The sequence below is a fragment of the Salvelinus fontinalis genome, chromosome 19, assembly GCF_029448725.1.
Source record: "Salvelinus fontinalis isolate EN_2023a chromosome 19, ASM2944872v1, whole genome shotgun sequence".
Lineage (NCBI taxonomy): Eukaryota > Metazoa > Chordata > Actinopteri > Salmoniformes > Salmonidae > Salvelinus > Salvelinus fontinalis.
Window position 1 is genome coordinate 34,583,479 of NC_074683.1, and position 21,689 is coordinate 34,605,167.

The 21,689-nt window shown below is 41.0% G+C and overlaps 1 protein-coding gene across 2 annotated transcripts; it reads left to right on the forward strand.

The window, feature by feature from the left end:
- The first annotated feature begins 8,255 nt into the window (after positions 1 to 8,255).
- Positions 8,256 to 17,147, forward strand: LOC129816659 (cobalamin trafficking protein CblD-like). Of its 2 annotated transcripts, none has more exons than XM_055871411.1 (8): positions 8,256 to 8,418; positions 8,711 to 8,757; positions 8,838 to 8,988; positions 9,176 to 9,396; positions 12,154 to 12,262; positions 12,598 to 12,728; positions 15,908 to 15,994; positions 16,202 to 17,147. In XM_055871411.1, the coding sequence occupies exons 2-8, from the start codon at positions 8,749 to 8,751 to the stop codon at positions 16,400 to 16,402; spliced, it is 909 nt and encodes a 302-aa protein (XP_055727386.1). In that variant the 5' UTR covers positions 8,256 to 8,418; positions 8,711 to 8,748; the 3' UTR covers positions 16,403 to 17,147. The 2 variants fall into 2 exon arrangements, with proteins under 2 accessions (XP_055727386.1, XP_055727385.1); XM_055871410.1 differs by having other exon boundaries at positions 8,256 to 8,405.
- Positions 17,148 to 21,689: the final 4,542 nt, after the last annotated feature.

The following is a 21,689-nucleotide window of genomic DNA, read 5'->3' on the forward strand; positions in this document are numbered from 1 at the left end:
GGGCGACAGCTCATTGCTCACTCTGACACACTGAGTTCTGCCTTCAAGGTATGATTTCATCCATCTCAAGGCATCGGGGGAAAAGTTGAACTTGGACAATTTTGTGTTGAGAATCTCATGGTTAAAACTTCTTATGGCTGCATCCCGTTACCGGGATCAGTATGACAGTAGCCAGTGAAAGTGCAGGGCGCCAAATTCAAACAACAGAAATCTCATAATTAAAATTCCTCAAACATACATGTGTTTTATATCATTTTAACGGTAATCTTGTTGTTAATCCCACCAAAGTGTCCGATTTCAAATATGCTTTTCAGCGAAAGCACTACAAACGATTATGTTAGGTCACCACCAAACCACAATAAGCACAGCCATTTTTCCAGCGAAAGATAGCTTTCACAAAAATCAGAAATAGAGATAAAATGAATCACTAACCTTTGATTATCTTCATCAGATGACACTCATAGGATTTCATGTTACACAATACATGCATGTTTTGTTTGATAAAGTTCATATTTATAACAAAAAATCTGAGTTTACATTGGCCCGTTACATTCACTAGTTCCAAAAATATCAAGTGATTTTGCATAGCCACATCGTTTCAACAGAAATACTCATCATAAATGTAAATGATAATACAAGTTATACACATGGAATTATAGATATACCTCTCCTTAATGCAACCGCTGTGTCAGATTATTTTCTTTGGACTACGGAAAAAGCAAATCATGCAATAATCTGAGACGGAGCTCAGAACAATAGCCAAATTAGCCGCCATGTTGGGGTCAACAGAAACCAGAAAATACATGATAAATGTTTCCTTACCTTTGATGAACTTCATCAGAATGAGGTCCTAGGAATCCCAGGTCCACAATAAATGCTTGATTTGTTCGATAATGTCCGTTACTTATGTCCAATTAGCTACTTTGGTTAGCACGTTAGCGGTAAACAATTCCAGTCACAAAGCGCATCCACTATAACGTGACGAAATGTCCAAAAGTTCCGTAACAGTCAGTAGAAACATGTCAAACGATGTACTGAATCAATCTTTAGAATGTTGTTAACATACATCTTGAATAACGTTCCAACCGGAGAATTAGATTGACTTCAGAAGAGCGGTGGAACGGAGGTCCTCCTCATGTGAAGGCGCGTGTTCAATGCGTGGTCACCTCATGGCAGTGATTACTAATTCCTGTCTCCTTCGGCCCCCCTTCACATTAGAGTCATCAGACAAAGTTCTATTGACAGTTGACATCTAGTGGAAGCCGTAGGAAGTGAAAACTCATCAATATCTCGCTGTAATTTCAATGAGAGCTTGGTTGAAAATCTGCCACCTCAGAAGCAATTCAAACAGGAAGTGGAACTTCTCAGGTTTTTGCCTGCCATATGAGTTCTGTTATACTCACAGACATAATTCAAACCGTTTTAGAAACTTCAGAGTGTTTTCTATCCAATGCGGTTAATAATATGCATATATTAGCAACTAGGACTAAGGAGCAGGCAGTTTACTATGGGGCCCTCTGTGCACCTTTCATCCAAGCTACTCAATACTGCCACTGCAGCCATAAGAAGTTAACAGTATCAAAAGCCTTCCTTAGGTCCAGAAACACAGCCCCAAAAACGTCCCCTTTGTCCATCTTGGACTTCACATTTTCCAGAAGAAAGCAGTTGACCGTTTTCTGTGGAGTGTTTCGCTCTGAAGCCAAACTGCATGGAGTGTAATGTGAAGGGGCTGTTGTTGAGGTGGGCAATCAGTTGTTCTGCTACACACTTTTCAACAACCTTTGACACCACAGGTAGTATACTAATGGGCCTGTAGTTACTCACGTCAGCAGGGTCACCCAATTTAAAGATGGCCGTTATTATGGCCGACTTCCATACCCTTGGAAACACCCCGAGACCAATAGATGTGTTGGTGACCTTAGTAATGGGGCCAATGAGTGACTCTTTGTAGTTTTAAAGAAAGGTAGAGTCCAGCCCAAACACATCTTTGGCTTTAGAGTTCTTTAGTGAGCTAATCACCTTGTTCACCTTTGACTCAGAAGCCTCCCTTAGGATGATGACAGGTTGAGCGTCATTCACTAGCACTGAGCCCAAGAAACCAGTGGAGGGGTTCTGTGTCAGTACCCTGACAGAGTCAATAAAGTAGGAATTGAAGGCTATTGCTATTTCGACTGCATCCTGTGTTAGATTGTTATTCACCATGATTTCTAGTCTTTTTGCAGTGTTACCATGGTCTTTCCCTGTTAACTTTTTTAGATTCTCCCAGATCAATTTAGAATTTCCCTTTGCTTCACCAATTATGTTAATAAAAAAGTTTGCCTTGGCCTGTCTGATTTCTTTCATCACCTTATTTCTCAACATGGTAAACCTACGTCTGTCATGCTCTAATTTCGATCTTAGGGCTATTTTTAGAGCATAATCTCATTCTTTCATCAATTTCCAGATTTCTCCATTTAGCCAAGGAAGAGTGCTCTTTTGGCCAGGTTTGGATATGATTTTCTTTAGGAAACCATTTATTGTAGTCTGGATTGTGGATAGAAAAACCTGACTATCAGCTTCCACGTCTGTATAGGACAAGAGATCATTCCAGTTAATTCCCTTAATTGCATTTTCAAAATAGTTTAATTCACTCTTAGGTATTCTTAGTTGACCCGGCTTTCTAACAGTAGAGAGGTTAAACCTGCTCTTAGACAGCTTTCTGGCTATAAGTGTCAGATTATGATCAGATAGCCCAGTAACCATATTGAATGATTTAGTCACTCTCTCTGGTTTATTACTGAACACCAAATCAATCTGTGTTTTAGAGCAACAAGTCACCCTGGTTGGCCCTTTAGCTAGCTGTGTAAGGTCAAAGGTGTTAGTGATCCGTTTGAGGGTTTTCCTATAAGACTTGTCTTCATAATTAATGTTAAAATCTCCCATTAAGAGGACCTCTTTCCCAAAATCACATTCCCTAAGCATGTTATTAAACTGATCAAAAAACACACTTTTGGTGGAAGGTGGCCTATACATTCCAATAAGGGTAAAAGACATTTGGGGAGACAGTGTAACGTTCAGGCCAATACATTCTAGTTCATTATCACATGACCACTCAATTTGTTTACATCGGATATGTTCTTTAATGTAAATCATCACACCCCCTCCTCTTCCTTCAGTCCTGTCTCTCCTGAAAACATTGTAGCCAGGCACAATCAAAGCAGCAGATGGAGAGTGTTTATGGAGCCATGTCTCTGAGAGGCAGAGGAAGTCAAGGTTGGAGTCTGTGAGTAGATGTTGAATTTGATCACTTTTTGGAATGACACTATGAATGTTCAAGTGCCCCCCTAGTAGTCCCTTGGGCTTAGCTCGTGGGTCCTAGATGACTCGAGAGTGATTGACACATTGAAAAATGTACATTTTCTGTGTTTTCTGACGGCTGGGTTTTTCGTTTTGATTGGGGCAGTTCGGTAGCGCAATTAACAATCCCTCCCGCCTGCACTGGATGCGGGGAACTCTACAAGTTGGATGCATTTGCTGTTTGCTTTCGTTGTGATTTAGATTATTTTGTGCCCAATATATACATTAATGGTAAATAATGTATTGTGTTATTTTGGAATCCCTTTTATCGTGAATAAGAATAGAATATGTTTCTTAACACTTCTACATTAATGTGGATGCTGCTATGATTACGGATAATCCTGAATGAATCGTGAATAATGATGAGTGAGAAAGTTACAGAGGCATAAATAAATTGATATGTGTGCGTATGTAACTTTCTCACTCATCACTAGTCACGATTCTTTCAGTATTATCTGTAATCATGGTCAAGCTCAACAGTAACATCTCAGCACATTTTATACATTTGTGGATGGAGGAGCCTAACAGTAGCTTCTACTACGATGTATCATTTCAAATTGAAAGTGCTGGCGTACAGAGCAAAAAAAATAAACTGTCATTGTATTTCAAACTACTTCATGGCATGCTGCTGTAAGCCCTACTACAATATAAACTGTCAGGGATATGTCTACTATCAAGCGTTTGTATTTGTTTTACCGAAGATACTTTAACAGTAACAGATTGTAAAACATCTGTTGAGGTGCAGTGAGTTTCACACCTCCTGCGAAAACACCCATCTTAATGGCAGCCAAATTACAAACACATCTTTTTATCACTCCACTGAGCTGCCTAAAAGGTGGAAAACCATCTCACTGCTGCGATTCACTCTTTAATGGTGACATTCAGCAAAGGCCAATAAAATATGATTGTCTGAATAGAGAGATCTAATAAGCAGAGCATATTCACTACACACTCACTCTGCATGCAGGTTGTCTGGTGTTTAGCTGATAAGTCTCAAATGGAAGTTATACAGGGCATACAGTGGCTTGTGAAAGTATTCACCCCTTTGGCATTTTTCCTATTTTGTTGCCTTACAACCTGGAATTAAAATAGATTGTTGGGAGGTTTGTATCACTTGATTTACACAACATGCCTACCACTTTTTATTGTGAAACAATCAAGAAATAAGACAAAAAAAACAGAACTTAACTTGAGTGTGCATAACTATTCAACCCCCCCCCCCCCCCCCCCACCCTCCCAAAGTCAATACTTTGTAGGGCCAACTTTTGCAGCAATTACAGCTGCAAGTCTCTTTGGGTATGTCTCTATAAGCTTGGCACATCTAGCCACTAGGATTTTTGCTCATTCTTCAAGGCAAAACTGCTCCAGCTCCTTCAAGTTGGACTGGCGTACAACAATCTTTAAGTCATACCATAGATTCTCAATTGGATTGAGGTCTGGGCTTTGACTAGGCCATTCCAAGACATTTACATTTTTCCCCTTAAACCACTCAAGTGTTGCTTTAGCAGTATGCTTAGGGTCATTGTCCTGCTGGAAGGTGACCCTCCGTCCCAGTCTCAAATCTCCAGAAGACTGAAACAGGTTTCCCATAAGAATTTCCCTGTATTTAGCACTATCCATCATTCCTTCAATTCTGACCAGTTTCCCAGTCCCTGCCGATGAAAAACATCCCCACATCATGATGCTGCCATCACCATGCTTCACTGTGGGGATGGTGTTCCCAGGGTGATGAGAGGTGTTGGGTTTGCGCCAGACATAGTGTTTTCCTTGATGGCCAAGAAGCTCAATTTTAGTCTCATTTGAGTACCTTCTTCCATATGTTTGGGGAGTGTCCCACATGCCTTTGGCGAACACCAATTTTTTTCTTTAAGCAATGGCTTTTTCTGGACACTCTTCCGTAAAGCCCAGCTCTGTGGAGTGTACAGCTTAAGGTGGTCCTATAGACAGATACTCCAATCTCCGCTGGGGAGCTTTGCAGCTCCTTTAGGGTTACTTTTGGTATATTTGTTGCCTCTCTGATTAATTAATGCCCTCCTTGCCTGGTTTCTAGGTTTTGGTGGGCGGCCCTCTCTTGGCAGGTTTGTTGTGGTGCCATTTTCTTTCCATTTATTAGTAATGGATTTAATGGTGCTCAGTGGGATGTTCAAAGTTTCTGATATTTTTTTAGAACCCAACCCTGATCTGTACTTCTCCACAACTTTGTCCCTGACCTGTTTGGAGAGCTCCTTGGTCTTCATGGTGCCACTTGCTTGGTGGTGCCCGTTGCTTAGTTCTGTTGCAGACTCTGGGGCTTTTCAGTACAGGTGTATATATACTGAGAACATGTGCCACTTTGATTGCACATAGGTGGACTTTATTTAACTAATTATGTGGCTTCTGAAGGTAATTGGTTGCACCAGATCTTATTTAGGGGCTTCATAGCAAAGGGGGTGAAGACATATGCACGCACCACTTTTTTTTTCTCTTTTTTTTTTTACTAGTTATTTTTTTAATTTCATGTCACCAATTTGGACTATTTTGTGTATGTCCATTACATGAAATCCAAATAAAAATCTGTTTAAATTACAGGTTGTAATGCAACAAAATAGGAAAAACGGCAAGGGGGATGAATACTTTTGCTAGGCACTATGCATACACCAACAACAATATAGCCTACTTTTCATATGTAATCCCATCATAGCATACAAGTATATTTACGCAGTCTCTACGGAAGCACAATAGCATGCACTTTTCTGAAAGACATCTGTTAGTTAATGTGACCAAAAAGGCACAGAACATCCATGTCACTGTGTTCAGTCTCTAGGAGAGAATGGTGAGTGAATGCCGGTGAATGATGTCATCTCCTCTCAGGTTCAGAACCTCTGTGAGTCACTCAACAGGTGGAGCAGAACCAGAGACCTGTGTATTGAATTAGTCCAAACTAAATATAACCCAAACCCATATAGACTGATGAAAACAAGCTATAATACATTATACTCATACAGCCAGTTTCCTGTGTTTTGGAGGGCTGCTATGTAATATCCTGTTGGCTCAAGACTGCTGCAGATTGTCCACACCTGGTCTTTTCCAAGACATTGAGAACACTAAAGCCCTTATTCACATATTTCCATTGTATACTGCATATTTGTCTGACAGTGTATTCAATTACATAGTGGGAAATGTTGATTTTATGCAAAGGAGCCTTGGGCTGCTATAACGCACAATCAATCTCAATCAAACGAAATGATCACAGAATTGATACAGGATTACGAATAACAAAACACAAGGTTAATCCCAGCACTAGTTCTATCTTAACCTGTCTCATTATATGTTTAGTACAATGTGCAGCTGGATGGTTGGCTATTTGGTCTGGAAGCTAACAAGATGGAAAATGCCAATTATGCTTTGGCAAAGTATTAGGTTAACAAAGGCTGTACATTTTTATTTATACCTTTTTGAAAGAACTTACTGACCATAACGTGAGTAAATTAAGATAGTTGCTTAGCGAATCTCCATATTTGGTGAGAAACTAATGTATTTTGACATTATAATGCTTGCAGAGTTTGAATCTGAGTTTCCGGGGCATTAGATACTGGGGGATGCTGATACTGGGGCAGGTTGCCCTAAAATAAAAACATTTGCATAGCAACAACACAGGACAATTTACCTGTATAAACACATGCACCTACAGGTACCAAGTTCTCATATGAGCTAAAGTTAGAGGGGTAGTGTTATACATTGTAAAGGTAAATCAATAATTAGAGTCCCATATGAAACACTTTGGTTCCTACCCTGTCACATTTATTTTTGTCTGAAAACAATCATTAGAATTGCCACTGGCACCAAGAGTAACCATCTGTAGATAAATGCTGGTACTCATGGATAGGCATATGACGACTTCTAGTGGACAAACATGGTTCTGCATGTTTCTCTTATATTTTTATTTGTTTTTCAACCGTGTTGCGTCTCACGGTAGCTATTGATGAAGCAGACATCAAGATAAAGCAGCTGCTTTACAAGTGGGATGCACTGTTGAGCGCTACATCCCGAGGGGTTCGTGTTGAGTGTACAGAGATTGTGACAGCTGGTTAAATGGCGTCCCTTGAGAAGGTAAGAACAAGATGTGTGTCAGGAGAAGTGCAGTATTATCATAAGGAGACGTATACTTGGAATACAGAGGATGAATGGATGAATGGGGGGGAAAAGAGAGGCAGAGGATGTCTAAGAGAGAGAGAGAGAGAGGGAGGAAGAGGGTGAGTTTGAGTCGGTTAAAAATGGCTGGAAAGGGGATATTAGTGTGCAAAGCTGTCATCAAGACAAAGGGTGGCTACTTTGAAGAATCTCAAATATAAAATATATATTAATTTGTTTAACACCTTTTTTTGGTTGGTACATGATTCCATATGTGTTATTTCATAGTGTTAATGTCTTCACTGTTATTCTACAATGTAAATAGTCCAAATAAAGAAAAACCCTGGAATGAGTAGGTGTGTCCAAACTTTTTACTGGAACTGCATGTTTCAGTAAAATGTGATTTTTGGCAATTTTATAGCAATGAATATCAACTGTACTGCAGAGATGGAATGTAAGTCGCAGAAAAGAGGTTGGGGTGGCAGCTGCAGAGAGGTGTTTGGGTGTGTGAGACTTGACGTGGGAGAGTTGCAGGGTGTGTTAAGTGGTGGTGTCCCATCCTTTCAGGTTGATGGCCTGAAGTAGGACTTAATAGATTCAATAATGGAATAGGGTTGTGTTTATGTTTTTTTGTGAATTAAGTGTTTGATGGTATGGTACTTTATATATATATTTTTTTAATATATATATTTTTTAACAAAGTATAAGGGTATACTCCAGTCTAGCAGATGGCGGTAATGCAACATTTATTGGATGCCAACCGCCGTTAAACTGAATCGAAGAAGAAGAACAGTGTTACGTCAGACTGTTTTTGTCTCTTGTTGGTAACTGCACATGTGCACATCAAAAGCGATGTGACGCAGGCATATTGCAGGCCAGATATAAACACAGATTAAAACTATTGAGTTTACCAACGTATTTGATTGATTTATGCATGCAAGAAGGGGATATTCTTCAAGGTATATATTTAAGGTAAAACTTCTGAAGTTACGATTGTCAGAGTTGATCAACTAAGAAAATTCCTCCACCTAGAAGCTAGCTAAGTTAGCAGTAGTTGCAGTACCTTTCACTTTTTTAGTTAACAAAGTAAACGTTCCGTTCTATAGCCCGTTATGTAATGAGGCAGACAGCTATCTAGTTTCACATCATAAATGAGCATAACAAATGACAGACATACGAGCTAATTTATAAGATATTCATAATTGTGTGTTCAAATAATTAGCAAGCTATGCGTTTAGTTAATTTATTCCTTTTTCTTTTGCAGTTTTACAAGTGGACCACAGAAGAGAGAGGCCCAACAGGATGGCCAGTGTAAGTCAACACACACACACTTAACAGGTTTTTTTGTCGTCTGTGTGACCTGATGGGGACGTTCATTCTCTGTTATCCAGGTGCTCTGTAGTAGAGCCAGGCTGGTGACATACCTGCCAGGGCTTCACGTACTTGTCCGGCGGATCGCTGTACCCAACCAGAGAACATTCTCTGGTGCTGGATCCTCTGGCTCTGATGAGCCTCGATTAGCCATCACACCCCCTGACCTTGGTAAACACAGACCTCTAATCACAATGATGCTTGCATGAACGTGAACATCATAAACCAGCTGTCTGTTATTCAGAAGGAAAGTTAATCAGTTCAATATTTGGGTCAACTTCTTGAAAAACATGTATTTTCAGTTCCCAGTGTTTTAGAAAGTGTTAAATTATGTCTCATTGTTATTTGTTTACATCAGGTCACAGGACAGTGTGGCCTGATGAGAACATGGGTCCGTTTGGGCCTCAAGACCAGCGCTTCCAGCTGCCAGGTAACGCTGGCTTCGACAGCCACCTGGAGGGCACAGCAGAACAGAAGATTAAAGGACCAGTCCACCAGACAGTCCCCGATGTGCTGTCTGCCCTCTCCAGCAGCGAGAGGTATGAGTTCCTCCTGGCTCATGTTGTCGGAGAGTTCCAAGTAAGTAAGGTTTGGAATGACAATTGACACACATTTCGTCTAGGGCTGTGACGATGCCATTTTCCATGGCAAAAATGAAAACAAGAAGCAGACAAAAATCTTTGTTCCTATTAAAAAGCAGCTGTGTGTAAACTATTGTGTCCTATAGTTTGGAAAAGAAGTAAATTAGACTCTGGATGACAACATAATGATGTTTGTTTCCAACATCAGGGCTGTTATTCTGAAGAATTTAAATCCACTTCGTGTTTTGTTTCCTTGCCCAAACATGAACATGTATCCAATACTGGTATTGTCCTGGCCCTAGTTTGTTCTGGTGTGAGGAAGTAGGCCTAATGGTGATCTCCAGTGATTTAAAAAAAAAAAAAAAAAAAAATGCCTATGCCTGTTTTTTAAATGTTTTTTTTATGTATAATAAATGACTGTGTGTTTATTTAATGAAAATAAAATATTTTATAATTAATTTCCCTCAACCTTTTTTGTCCCTTGAAATGCTCAGCCTGAACGTGTGGGCGTTAGGACTGGGTGTAATATCGAATTAATTCCAACCTATGTTTTTGCGCAATATTCCATACGCCTGTATCGCAGAATAAAGTGTTTTTGTATTTTTTGTTTTTATGAACTTTGATGTCTGCTTGTTCTCGTATTGTTTTTTTGGTCTAGTCTAGTTCGCTCCTTCTGTGCTGTGTGCACCTTCCCATTTACACCAGAGATCTCTATATAATAAACTAGATGCTCATGTCTCCGCCCTCACAATGGGAGTCATTGTCCCAGAGGCGGGAAGGCAGACGACCAAGCTTAGGTTCAAAATAAGCGCAAGTGAAACTTCTCGCCTCTTTTTCCCATGCCCCTCCCCTTACCACTCACAACAACAAAGATGAGCGGTCACTTCATCCTCGCTATTTGCATTTGAGGTTTGGTCCAACAGAATCTGTCATATAGACACCGAAACACACATACATCAGTGTAGTGTAATAGAGGAGAAGTTAACCTATCGAACCGTTTCAACTCCTCAAATTTAAAACAGATGTACCAATTAACATTCATTCTGGAAAAAAGGAATGCTCAGTTTGTTGTGTGCATTACGATACCACGTATCCATTACGATACCATTACGATACCACGTATCCATTACGATACCACGTATCCATTACGATACCATTACGATACCACGTATCCATTACGATACCACGTATCCATTACGATACCACGTATCCATTACGATACCATTACGATACCACGTATCCATTACGATACCATTACGATACCACGTATCCATTACGATACCACGTATCCATTACGATACCATTACGATACCACGTTTCCATTACGATACCACGTATCCATTACGATACCACGTATCCATTACGATACCATTACGATACCACGTATCCATTACGATACCATTACGATACCACGTATCGCTAGCAGCATTTTAGTCAAAGATTTCTCTACTAGCTATTTAGTCTGTGTTTTATATAAAAGTGCAATAAGTATAAACCAATTATGTAAGGAGTTGGCAACTCATTCTGAGAAACAAGGTAGGCCACTTGATTCCAACATCTGAGCAAAGTGGACAGGCTAGCCTGCTGTTCAAACAGCTGGGAGACAGACAGAAGGGAACAAAGTGGACAGGCTAGCCTGCTGTTCAAACAGCTGGGAGACAGACAGAAGGGAACAAAGTGGACAGGCTAGCCTGCTGTTCAAACAGCTGGGAGACAGACAGAAGGGAACAAAGTGGACAGGCTAGCCTGCTGTTCAAACAGCTGGGAGACAGACAGAAGGGAACAAAGTGGACAGGCTAGCCTGCTGTTCAAACAGCTGGGAGACAGACAGAAGGCTGTGTTCATAACAATCGTTAGCTGAATTCAGAGCTTGTGAAATTATACCTACGTCTAAGTTGACTAAATATTAGCTGGCTACTCACTAGCACGTGGGCTTGTGCTTGAGAGATTGTTTGTGAGACCAATGTTAATATTCTATAATGCCTGCTACATTTTTAGTGAATGTGCATTGTGCATGGTTCTGGTAAAAAAAAATAACAAAAGGGGCTTTTTATAGATGGACCTGAAAGCCAGATCAGTGATTATTGTAACAACAAAAAAAGCTGGTACAACTATTTATGCAGTGTATTTGACCTTTTAATTGTACAACAAAGCTTATTTAGAGAGATTTTTATTTATTTATCTAGATATTGTGAATCTCCCCCAAGTTAGAAAATAATTGAGATATTAGTTTTAGGCAATATTGCCCAGCCCTAGTGGGCGTTAGGTAATACATTTGAAGATATTTACTGAGACAGCTCTGATTATCTGATAGGATTGTCTAGAGCCCACCCCTTACCCAGATGAACAGTCATTGGTCTATTATAATCAGATCAGATTGATGTGGGAAACAAACTCCCTCCCATCTACTGAACAGGCTGAAATTCCAGCCATTTCTTTTCAAACGGCTCTTACACTAAAAGGGCATTATCGTAATTTTTACAATTTCAGAGTGTTATTTTGACCTCCATAGTGTGGAAATATCATAAAAAGGAAAAATTGAATTTAACTGCACTGCCCATTTTAAATGAATATGTTTGCTACAACTCTGTTTGCTCTGTGCATGTAAAGTCATTGTATACCTATTTTGTTCGCATTGATAAGAGAGATAATGAAGCATGTGTATATTATCCAGTAACATTTTTCAGGGATGTTTTGATTTTCTAAGCAACATCCCCTGATTGTTTTGTTTTGTTTTGTTTTGTTTTGTTCTTAGGGGATAGAGGCCACTCCCCCAGAACAAAAGGTCAACAGAACAGAACAGTACTTTGAGAACTCCAATGTGGAGTGTGCCATACAGCCCTGCCCTGAGCTGCTGAAGAAAGGTACATTTATGGTTCTGTTTTCCTTAGACCAATCAGATATAGGCCTACTATTTGATCAGTCTTGTAGAAGCACACACTCCGAAGATGCTACACACATTTTCTGGCACATATTTTCCAACTTGTTGTTATACCGTCTCTAGTTTGTGTAAACTGTATTTAAACTTTAAATGGGGAATGGGTAGGGAAAAGAGGTGAAAGCGGTTACTTCTACATGTTGTTGTGAAATTGATATTCTACATGTGTCCAGTAGAGGGGGCTCGAACACTGAAGGAATGTCGATCACGCTTGTTCTGAAGGAAGTTTTGATCATGCTTGTTCTCCCCATGTGTTTACAGAGTTTGCGTCAATGTTCCCTGAGGCCCCTAACAACATCATGACGGTTGTCACAGTGACCCAGAAGACGCAGAATGACATGACAGCGTGGTGTGAGGCAGTGGACAAAGAGAGGGAGTTGATGCTAGATGAAGTGAGTTTGGGTCTCAATCCACACTGGGTAGTTGTACCCAGAGCTATATATATTTATTTATTTATTTATTATAGTCCCTGTGCATTTGGAAAGTATTCAGACCCCTTCCTTTTTCCCACATTTTGTTAGGTTACAGCCTTGTTCTAAAATGGATAGGATAAATGTTTTCTCATCAATCTACACACAATACCAAATAATGAACAAAGCGAAAACAGAAATACCTTATTTACATAAGTATTCAGACTTTTTGCTATGAGACTCAAAATTGAGCTGCATCCTGTTTCCATTAATCATCCTTGATCTACAACTTGATTGGAGTCCACCTGTGGTAAATTCAATTGATTGGACATGATTTGGAAAGGCACACATCTGTCTATATAAGGTCCCACAGTTGACAGTGCATGTCAGAGCAAAACACCAGCCACGAGGTCGAAGGAATTGTCCGTAGAGCTCCCGAGACAGGGTTGTGTCGAGGCACAGATCTGGGGAAGGGTACGAAAAAAATGTCTGCAGCATTGAAGGTCCCCAAGAACACCGTGGTCTCCATCATTCTTAAATGGAAGAAGTTTCAAACCACCAAGACTCTTCCTAGAGCTGGCTGCCCGGCCAAACTGAGCAATCGAGGGAGAAGGGCCTTGGTCAAGGAGGTGACCAAGAACCCGATGGTCACTCTGACAGAGCTCCAGAGTTCCTCTGTGGAGATGGGAGAACCTTCCAGAAGGTCAACCATCTCTGCAGCAAGAAGACTCAATGCTGTAATCGCTGCCAAAGGTACTTTAACAAAGTACAGAGTAAAGGGTCTGAATAGTTATGTAAATGTTATATTTCTGTTGTTTTCTTTTACATGTTTTTGCCTTGTCATTATGGAGTATTGTGTGTATATTAATGAGGGGGAAAACAACTGAATCCATTTTAGAATAACGCTGTAACGTAACAAAATGTGGAAAAAGTCAAGGGGTCTGAATACTTAACGTGTGTGCGTGCGTGAATATAACCAAAAACATTGTAATAATACCTCCTCCGTCTCCTGTAATTTGAAAAAGCTCATTTGAATTGAATAATATCCCAACAATTCTAAACTTTAACTGTTCACTCTTAATCTCTATCCAACAATGTCACCAAGCAACACATAGAACCCCCATAATGCTCTGTGGGACAATCCCAATACAACACACTAGGTTCATTCTATGATTGGATGGACTACATTTCAGTTCATACTGCAAAACCTTTGATTGGTTGGAGGTCGTCCTCCAGAAGTGGTCATAACATGTATGTCTATGGAAGGGGGTGAGGCCTACCACCCTCTTAGGTTTTATATTAAAGTCAGTGTCGCCAGAGGAGGACAGAAGCTAGCTGTCCTTCGGTTACACCATGGTGCTAGCCCAGACAGTGCTGTTGAAGTTACTGTAGACCTTCGTTGCTAAACAGTGTATTTTAATCAATTATTTGGTGACATATGAATATATTTAGTATAGTTTGATCTAAAAAGGATAACTTTAAAAAAAAGTTTCACTATTTTTATGACATTTCACTGGGGAGGATGGTCCTCCACTTCCTCCACTGATATGTACAGTACCAGTCAAAAGTTTAGACACACATACTCATTCAAGGGTTTTTATTTATTTGTACTATTTTCTACATTGTAGAATAATAGTCAAGGCATCAAAACTATGAAATTACAGATATGGAAGCATGTAGTAACCAAAAAAGTGTTAAACAAATCAAAATATATTTTAGATTCTTCAAAGTAGCCGCCCTTTGCCTTGATGACAGCTTTGCATACTCTTGGCATTCTCTTAACCCGCTTCACCTGGAATGCTTTTCCAGGAGTTCCCACATATGCTGAGCACTTGTTGGCTGCTTTTCCTTCACTCTGTGGTCCAACTCATCCCAAACCATCTCAATTGGGTTGAGGTTGAGTGATTGTGGAGGCCAGGTCATCTGATGTAGCACTTCATCACTCTCCTTGGTCAAATAGCCAAAAGTTGTCAACTTTAATTGTCTCCCCCCGACTAAGACTGCACTGGTAATACTCTTGTTTATGATAATGGGATTGTGCATTACTTATTTCTGATCCCAGCAGTAGTCTGAGTGTGTGAGAGGGTAGAGTGTAGAACCCAACCCAACCAAGCTGCACTGCTTCTTGACACTGCTTCCAACCCGGAAGCCAGCCGCACCAATGTGTTGGAGGAAACACCGTACACCCGGCGACCTGGTCAGCGTGCACTGCGCCCGGCCCGCCACAGGAGTTGCTAGTGCGCGACGAGACAAGGATATCCCTCCCGGCCAAACCCTCCCTAACCCGGACGATGCTGGGCCAATTGTGCGCCACCACATGGGCCTCCCGGTCGCGACCGGGTGCGTGTATCTGATATGTGATACGATTACCCAAAGCAATCTGTTTGAAGAGATGGTCTCTACCTTGGTATCTGTAAGAAATAAATACTTATAGCTGGCCATGCAGGTACCTCACACATTTGTAGTTAACAACATAGACTACCTTTCAAAAGTTTTGGGTCACTTAGAAATGGCCTTGTTTTTGAAAGAAAGCATCCTGGAGTCGCCTCTTCACTGTTGATGTTGAGACTGGTGTTTTGAGGTTAGTGTTTAATGAAGCTGCCAGTTGAGGACTTATGAGGCGTCTGTTTCTCAAACCAGACAATCTAATGTACTTGTCCTCTTGCTCAGTTGTGCACCGGGGCCTCCCACTCCACTTTCTATTAGAGCCAGTTTACACTGTTCTGTGAAGGGAGTAGTACACAGCATTGTACGAGATCTTCAGTTTCTTGGCAATTTCTCGCATGGAATAGCCTTCATTTCTCAGAACAAGAATAGACTGACGAGTTTCAGAAGAAAGTTATTTGTTTCTGGCCATTTTGTGCCTGTAATCGAACCCACAAATGCTGATGCTCCAGATACTCAACTAGTCTAAAGAAGGCCAGTTTTATTGTTTCTTTAATCAGAACAACAGTTTTCAGCTGTTTGATATCAATATGATGTTATTTTATTGGAGAAAAAAAATATTTTTCTTTCAAAAACAAGGACATTTCTAAGTGACCCCAAACTTTTGAACGGTAGTGTACATTCAGAATGTTTGACACTTTCTCACACGTTTGTAACAAACATGAAAATAAAATAAATTGTCTTAAGATAAGTTTTGCATTGTTCTCTTGTTGCAGTTTGTTGCTGGTGCCAAAGAGATCTGTTATGCCCTGAGGACAGAAGGCTTCTGGGCTGACTTCATCGACCCATCGTCAGGCATGGCGGTAAGACAACTCATAGCTGCTCAAGGATTAGCACTATGCTACAGAAATAGCTGTCTCATAACAGTACATACAGTTGTGACACAGTTGTGGCAATTGTGTGGTCTTCTTGCCAATTGAAATGGATTATAATTGTTAAACTAAAGTCTTTCAAACATAAACAAGCAGTATTCAGATCTTTTCCCTTAATGTCTTCTGTCTCTCTTTCAGTTCTTTGGGTCGTACACCAACAACACACTGTTTGAGACCGACGAGCGGTACTGTAACCTGGGCTTCAGCATCGAGGACCTGGGCTGCTGCAAAGTCATCCGCCACACCTTGTGGGGAACACATGTTTTTGTGGGGACAGTTTTCACCAACGCACCTCCCGATAGCCATATCATGAAGAAGCTGCAAGGGAACTTAACCTGAATGATGGGAGAGTGTCTGGTATGTGGTTGCTATTATACCTTGATGTGTCATGGCTCTACACAGGCCTCAACTACTGTTTGAAGAGCTGTTTGTTGTTCACATTTCTATAGAAACCCTCAAAATAGTACTATGGTGAAATACCCATGGTCCCTGAGGGCTTTACCATTAGAGTATATGTATTTTTTAGTGTCTATGTGCCAGACAGTGTTTTTTTTCCTTCAGTGTATTGTGGTTGAAGGCCTGATTTTGAAAAGGGTCTCTCTTGCAAAATAGATTTTTATCTCAGAGACTTAAGTGTAGAAATAATGGTTATATTGAATGTGAAATAGAAATTGGTTAAAGGTGGATTGACTCTGTCCAGTTAGTTGAGTTTCACAGTAGAATAAGTCATGTAGTTAGATATAAAGACAACATGGGGGACCTGCCGCCACACATGACTTGGGTTGATCACCTGCCATTTTTATCAGAAGATAAGGGTTTGCATGTGATGAATCTCAAGAGCTCTTATTTGATCCTGTTACCTTTAGAATAGAGACCTCATGTCTTGTTCACAGGTCCTGAGATCCAGTTCACCCTCAAATCCTTGAATATTGTGCTCGTGACAGTAATCAATGCACTTGGGTCTAAAAGAGACAGGTATTGTCTCTCTCTACAAAATGAACTGTTTTAGAAATGGGTCTGTGATTCTTGTGGCTGCTTTAATCCAGAAGTCCACATGTGAAATGCAATAAACCAAATAATCTTGTCACTGTGGTCAGTTCTTTCAGGATGAAGGGAAAGAGGTTATTGTTGATTAACTAACCTTCATAGTACTAATACATTGATATATACACTGCTCAAAAAAATAAAGGGAACACTTAAACAACACAATGTAACTCCAAGTCAATCACACTTCTGTGAAATCAAACTGTCCACTTAGGAAGCAACACTGATTGACAATAAATTTCACATGCTGTTGTGCAAATGGAATAGACAAAAGGTGGAAATTATAGGTAATTAGCAAGACTCCCCCAATAAAGGAGTGGTTCTGCAGGTGGTGACCACAGACCACTTCTCTGTTCCTATGCTTCCTGGCTGATGTTTTGGTCACTTGAATGCTGGCGGTACTTTCACTCTAGTGGTAGCATGAGACGGAGTCTACAACCCACACAAGTGGCTCAGGTAGTGCAGCTCATCCAGGATGGCACATCAATGCGAGCTGTGGCAAGAAGGTTTGCTGTGTCTGTCAGCGTAGTGTCCAGAGCATGGAGGCGCTACCAGGAGACAGGCCAGAACATCAGGAGACGTGGAGGAGGCCGTAGGAGGGGAACAACCCAGCAGCAGGACCGCTACCTCCGCCTTTGTGCAAGGAGGAGCACTGCCAGAGCCCTGTAAAATGACCTCCAGCAGGCCACAAATGTGCATGTGTCTGCTCAAACGGTCAGAAACAGACTCCATGAGGGTGGTATGAGGGCCTGACGTCCACAGGTGGGGGTTGTGCTTACAGCCCAACACCGTGCAGGACATTTGGCATTTGCCAGAGAACACCAAGATTGGCAAATTCGCCACTGGCGCCCTGTGATCTTCACAGATGAAAGCAGGTTCACACTGAGCACATGTGACAGACGTGACAGAGTCTGGAGACGCCGTGGAGAACGTTCTGCTGCCTGCAACATCCTCCAGCATGACCGGTTTGGCGGTGGGTCAGTCATGGTGTGGGGTGGCATTTCTTTGTGGGGCCGCACAGCCCTCCATGTGCTCGCCAGAGGTAGCCTGACTGCCATTAGGTACCGAGATGAGATCCTCAGACCCCTTGTGAGACCATATGCTGACACATGCACATTTGTGGCCTGCTGGAGGTCATTTTGCAGGGCTCTGGCAGTGCTCCTCCTTGCACAAAGGCGGCTGTAGCGATCCTGCTGCTGGGTTGTTGCCCTCCTACGGCCTCCTCCACGTCTCCTGATGTACTGGCCTGTCTCCTGGTAGAGCCTCCATGCTCTGAACACTACGCTGACAGACACAGCAAACCTTCTTGCCACAGCTCGCATTGATGTGCCATCCTGGATGAGCTGCACTACCTGAGCCACTTGTGTGGGTTGTAGACTCCGTCTCATGCTACCACTAGAGTGAAAGCACCGCCAGCATTCAAAAGTGACCAAAACATCAGCCAGGAAGCATAGGAACAGAGAAGTGGTCTGTGGTCACCACCTGCAGAACCACTCCTTTATTGGGGGTGTCTTGCTAATTGCCTATAATTTCCACCTGTTGTCTATTCCATTTGCACAACAGCATGTGAAATTTATTGTTAATCAGTGTTGCTTCCTAAGTGGACAGTTTGATTTCACAGAAGTGTGATTGACTTGGAGTTACATTGTGTTGTTTAAGTGTTCCCTTTATTTTTTTGAGCAGTGTATATACCGAACAAAAATATAAACCAGGAATTAAGGCATCATGTCAAGATCTGCCTATCTGCGCAACAAACACTCAAAATATTGACAACCTCAAACATACCAACATGTTTTGACACTGGCGTCATGTAACTGCTCAAAGAACGGGGTCGAGAACGTCAGTGTGTAAAATCAAGACATGACAGATTGCCACAAAAGAAACAGTGTTGAAGATCAAAATTGTCAATACAGGAGAGAGAAATTTGTTTATATATTTTGAATACAGGAATTATACTGGACGATTTAGCTAACTGTAGCTAGCTAGCTAGCTAACAAACTATGCTAAATCGTCCAGTATAATTCCTGTATAATTCCAGATAGCTACAGCTAACTGTAGCTAGCTAGATAGTAAACGTTAGCTGGCATGTTTGTTGGGCCTACCAACTAGTCTATCTAGCTAGCTAGATACCATCTACAGAATAGACTTTCCATCAAATCTGTAGAGTTTTTGTGGATTAGCTAGCACGCTAGCCATCTAGTTTTCTAACCTTGACTAGCTAGCTAGCTATGGCCGCTAGCTATGGTCGCTTCTTGCTAACTAGCTAGCTATTTAACGTTAGCTGGGCTCGATTGTCTTATCTTCCCTGAACCTTGTTCTCACGGTATCAATTACCCAAGGGTATTATTTGAGACACACCCAGCATGCTAACGTTAGCTAGCTAGCTACTTGTGTCAACACACTATGAGTAACATTTAGTTCCTTTTCAATGTAGACACGTCCCCCCCACATTCTGAAATTGCATTTTTGTCACACCAGTTTTATCATTGGAATGTGATACAAAATGAGGCAACGGTGTGCTTTATGACCATGCAGGGCCCCGAGCATTCGGGTTGGCTGTTTGGAGTATTTATCTGACTGGATTTTATTTTTTTAAGTGATCCCCCCACTTCTATAACCAAAGTTGTGCCCCTGGAATGATGATGATGATGACTAGGGGTAATGTAGAGCGTCAATGCAAAATGTTCCTACATTCTTCTTCTCTACCATAGATTCCCACAAGGTCTCAGAGTCCAGGATGGGAAAATGCTTACAAGAAAGAAACAGACAAGGACAGAGACAGAGTTGGCAATTTCCATTGTTACTTGTTAACTAATTAATCTGGGCTCCCGAGTGGTGCAGTGGTCTAAAGCACTGCATCTCAGTGCAAGAGGCGTCACTACAGACAGCCTGGAGTAATAAGTAATTATATAGATAATGCTCACAGGTAACTATAAAGTTACACTTCACTCTTAATAGCTAAATCCTGGGTAACAACTAGCGACAACCTTGTATATATGCAGATATTACAGATATGGACTTGTGTTTATTTCCTCACTTGGATGGTGCTTTCAGAAGCTGACAATTTAGATTGTCAGAATGGGGAACATACTTTGTAGGTACACATTAATTACAAGTAAGTACCCCTTAAAATACACTTCATTTTAAACTAGCTAAATCCTGTGTAACACCTAGTAATTATATTGTACTTATGCAGATATTGCATGTACTTGGTGGTGTACTAGTGTGTTTATCCTCCCACTTGGATGGCAAGGAGGATCAGGTTGTCATTGTAACGGATTTCCTCTTCGTCTGAGGAGGAGTAGCAAGGATCGGACCAATGTGCAGCGTGGTAAGTGTCCATAATGAGATATTTAATAACTCAACAGAACACTGTACAAAATAACAAAAGTACAAACAAACAACCGAAACAGTCACTAACACAGGAAACAACCACCCACAAAACACAATAGAAAACAGGCTACCTAAATATGGCTCCCAATCAGAGACAACGACTGACACCTGCCTCTGATTGAGAACCATACTAGGCCAAACACATAGAAATATAACAACAGAACAAAACATAGAAAAACAACATAGAATGCCCACCCCAACTCACGCCCTGACCAACTAAAATAAAAACATAAAAAAGGAACTAAGGTCAGAACGTGACAGTCATAATGGGTAACATTAATTATCAGCAATTTATTATTATAATCTGAAATGCCACCCGTATGGTAGACCCCAGTCAGTGAGGTTTAATCTATATCTGATCTGTTTTTGTTAACTCAACCGAGTTAACCCAGATGGTACACTTTTTGGGGGCAAGTGCTAGCAACAACATTGAGTGGAGATTTTGTAGCGTTTGCATTCACAGGTAGGTATTTGGAGCCTATTGAGCCTCCAACTTTTGTAGTCTCGGACACCCAGCGCATTTGTCCACAAGAGACTACAACCTTGTGACAGTTATTACTGAATCGGATGCAGCTGAGAAGAAATTAAACACTAAATTGGTGAATTTAGTGGAAACATGTATTTGTTATGGATCCCCATTACTCTTCCTGGGGTCCAGCAAAATTAAGGCAGTAACAAGCATTTGTTGCATGGTAACAAGCATTTGTTGTAACACCTATGTAATCACAGACTGCAAATATCACCAGTTACATGTTGTGATGAGTTCTAGCTTCTGTTGCTAGGGCTGTTGCTTGGCTCTATTTTACCTCGTAGCAGTTGTGAAGGAAAAAGGATGCGGGCAGTTTTAGTTCTATTTCCCCGCAGAAGTGCTGTAATGATCTCCAAAATTCGAATCATTAGATAATCATACCGTTGATATAGCAACAGATGCTAATAGTTAACGAATCCCATTATGACGCAGTGGGGGACACTATTTGGACGGAGGACATTATTTGGCATGACAGACCCCTTCATTTTAGTGTTACCGAACATTCTGAACACTGCAGAAATGTTCTGGAAATGATTTCCACTTTTACGTTTACATGTTAGTCATTTAGCAGACACTCTTATCCAGAGCAACTTACAGTTAGTGCATTCATCTTAAGATAGCTAGGTGGGACAACAATATATCACAGGCATAGTAAGTAGA

Bases quoted from the DNA above. Each gene is read 5' to 3' on its own strand.
- LOC129816659 (XM_055871410.1), top strand. From the start codon at position 8,381: ATGCAAGAAGGGGATATTCTTCAAG. The intron at 9,397-12,153 runs GTAAGTAAGGTT...TTTTGTTCTTAG, and splicing joins ATGTTGTCGGAGAGTTCCAA to GGGATAGAGGCCACTCCCCC. The intron at 12,263-12,597 runs GTACATTTATGG...ATGTGTTTACAG, and splicing joins CCCTGAGCTGCTGAAGAAAG to AGTTTGCGTCAATGTTCCCT.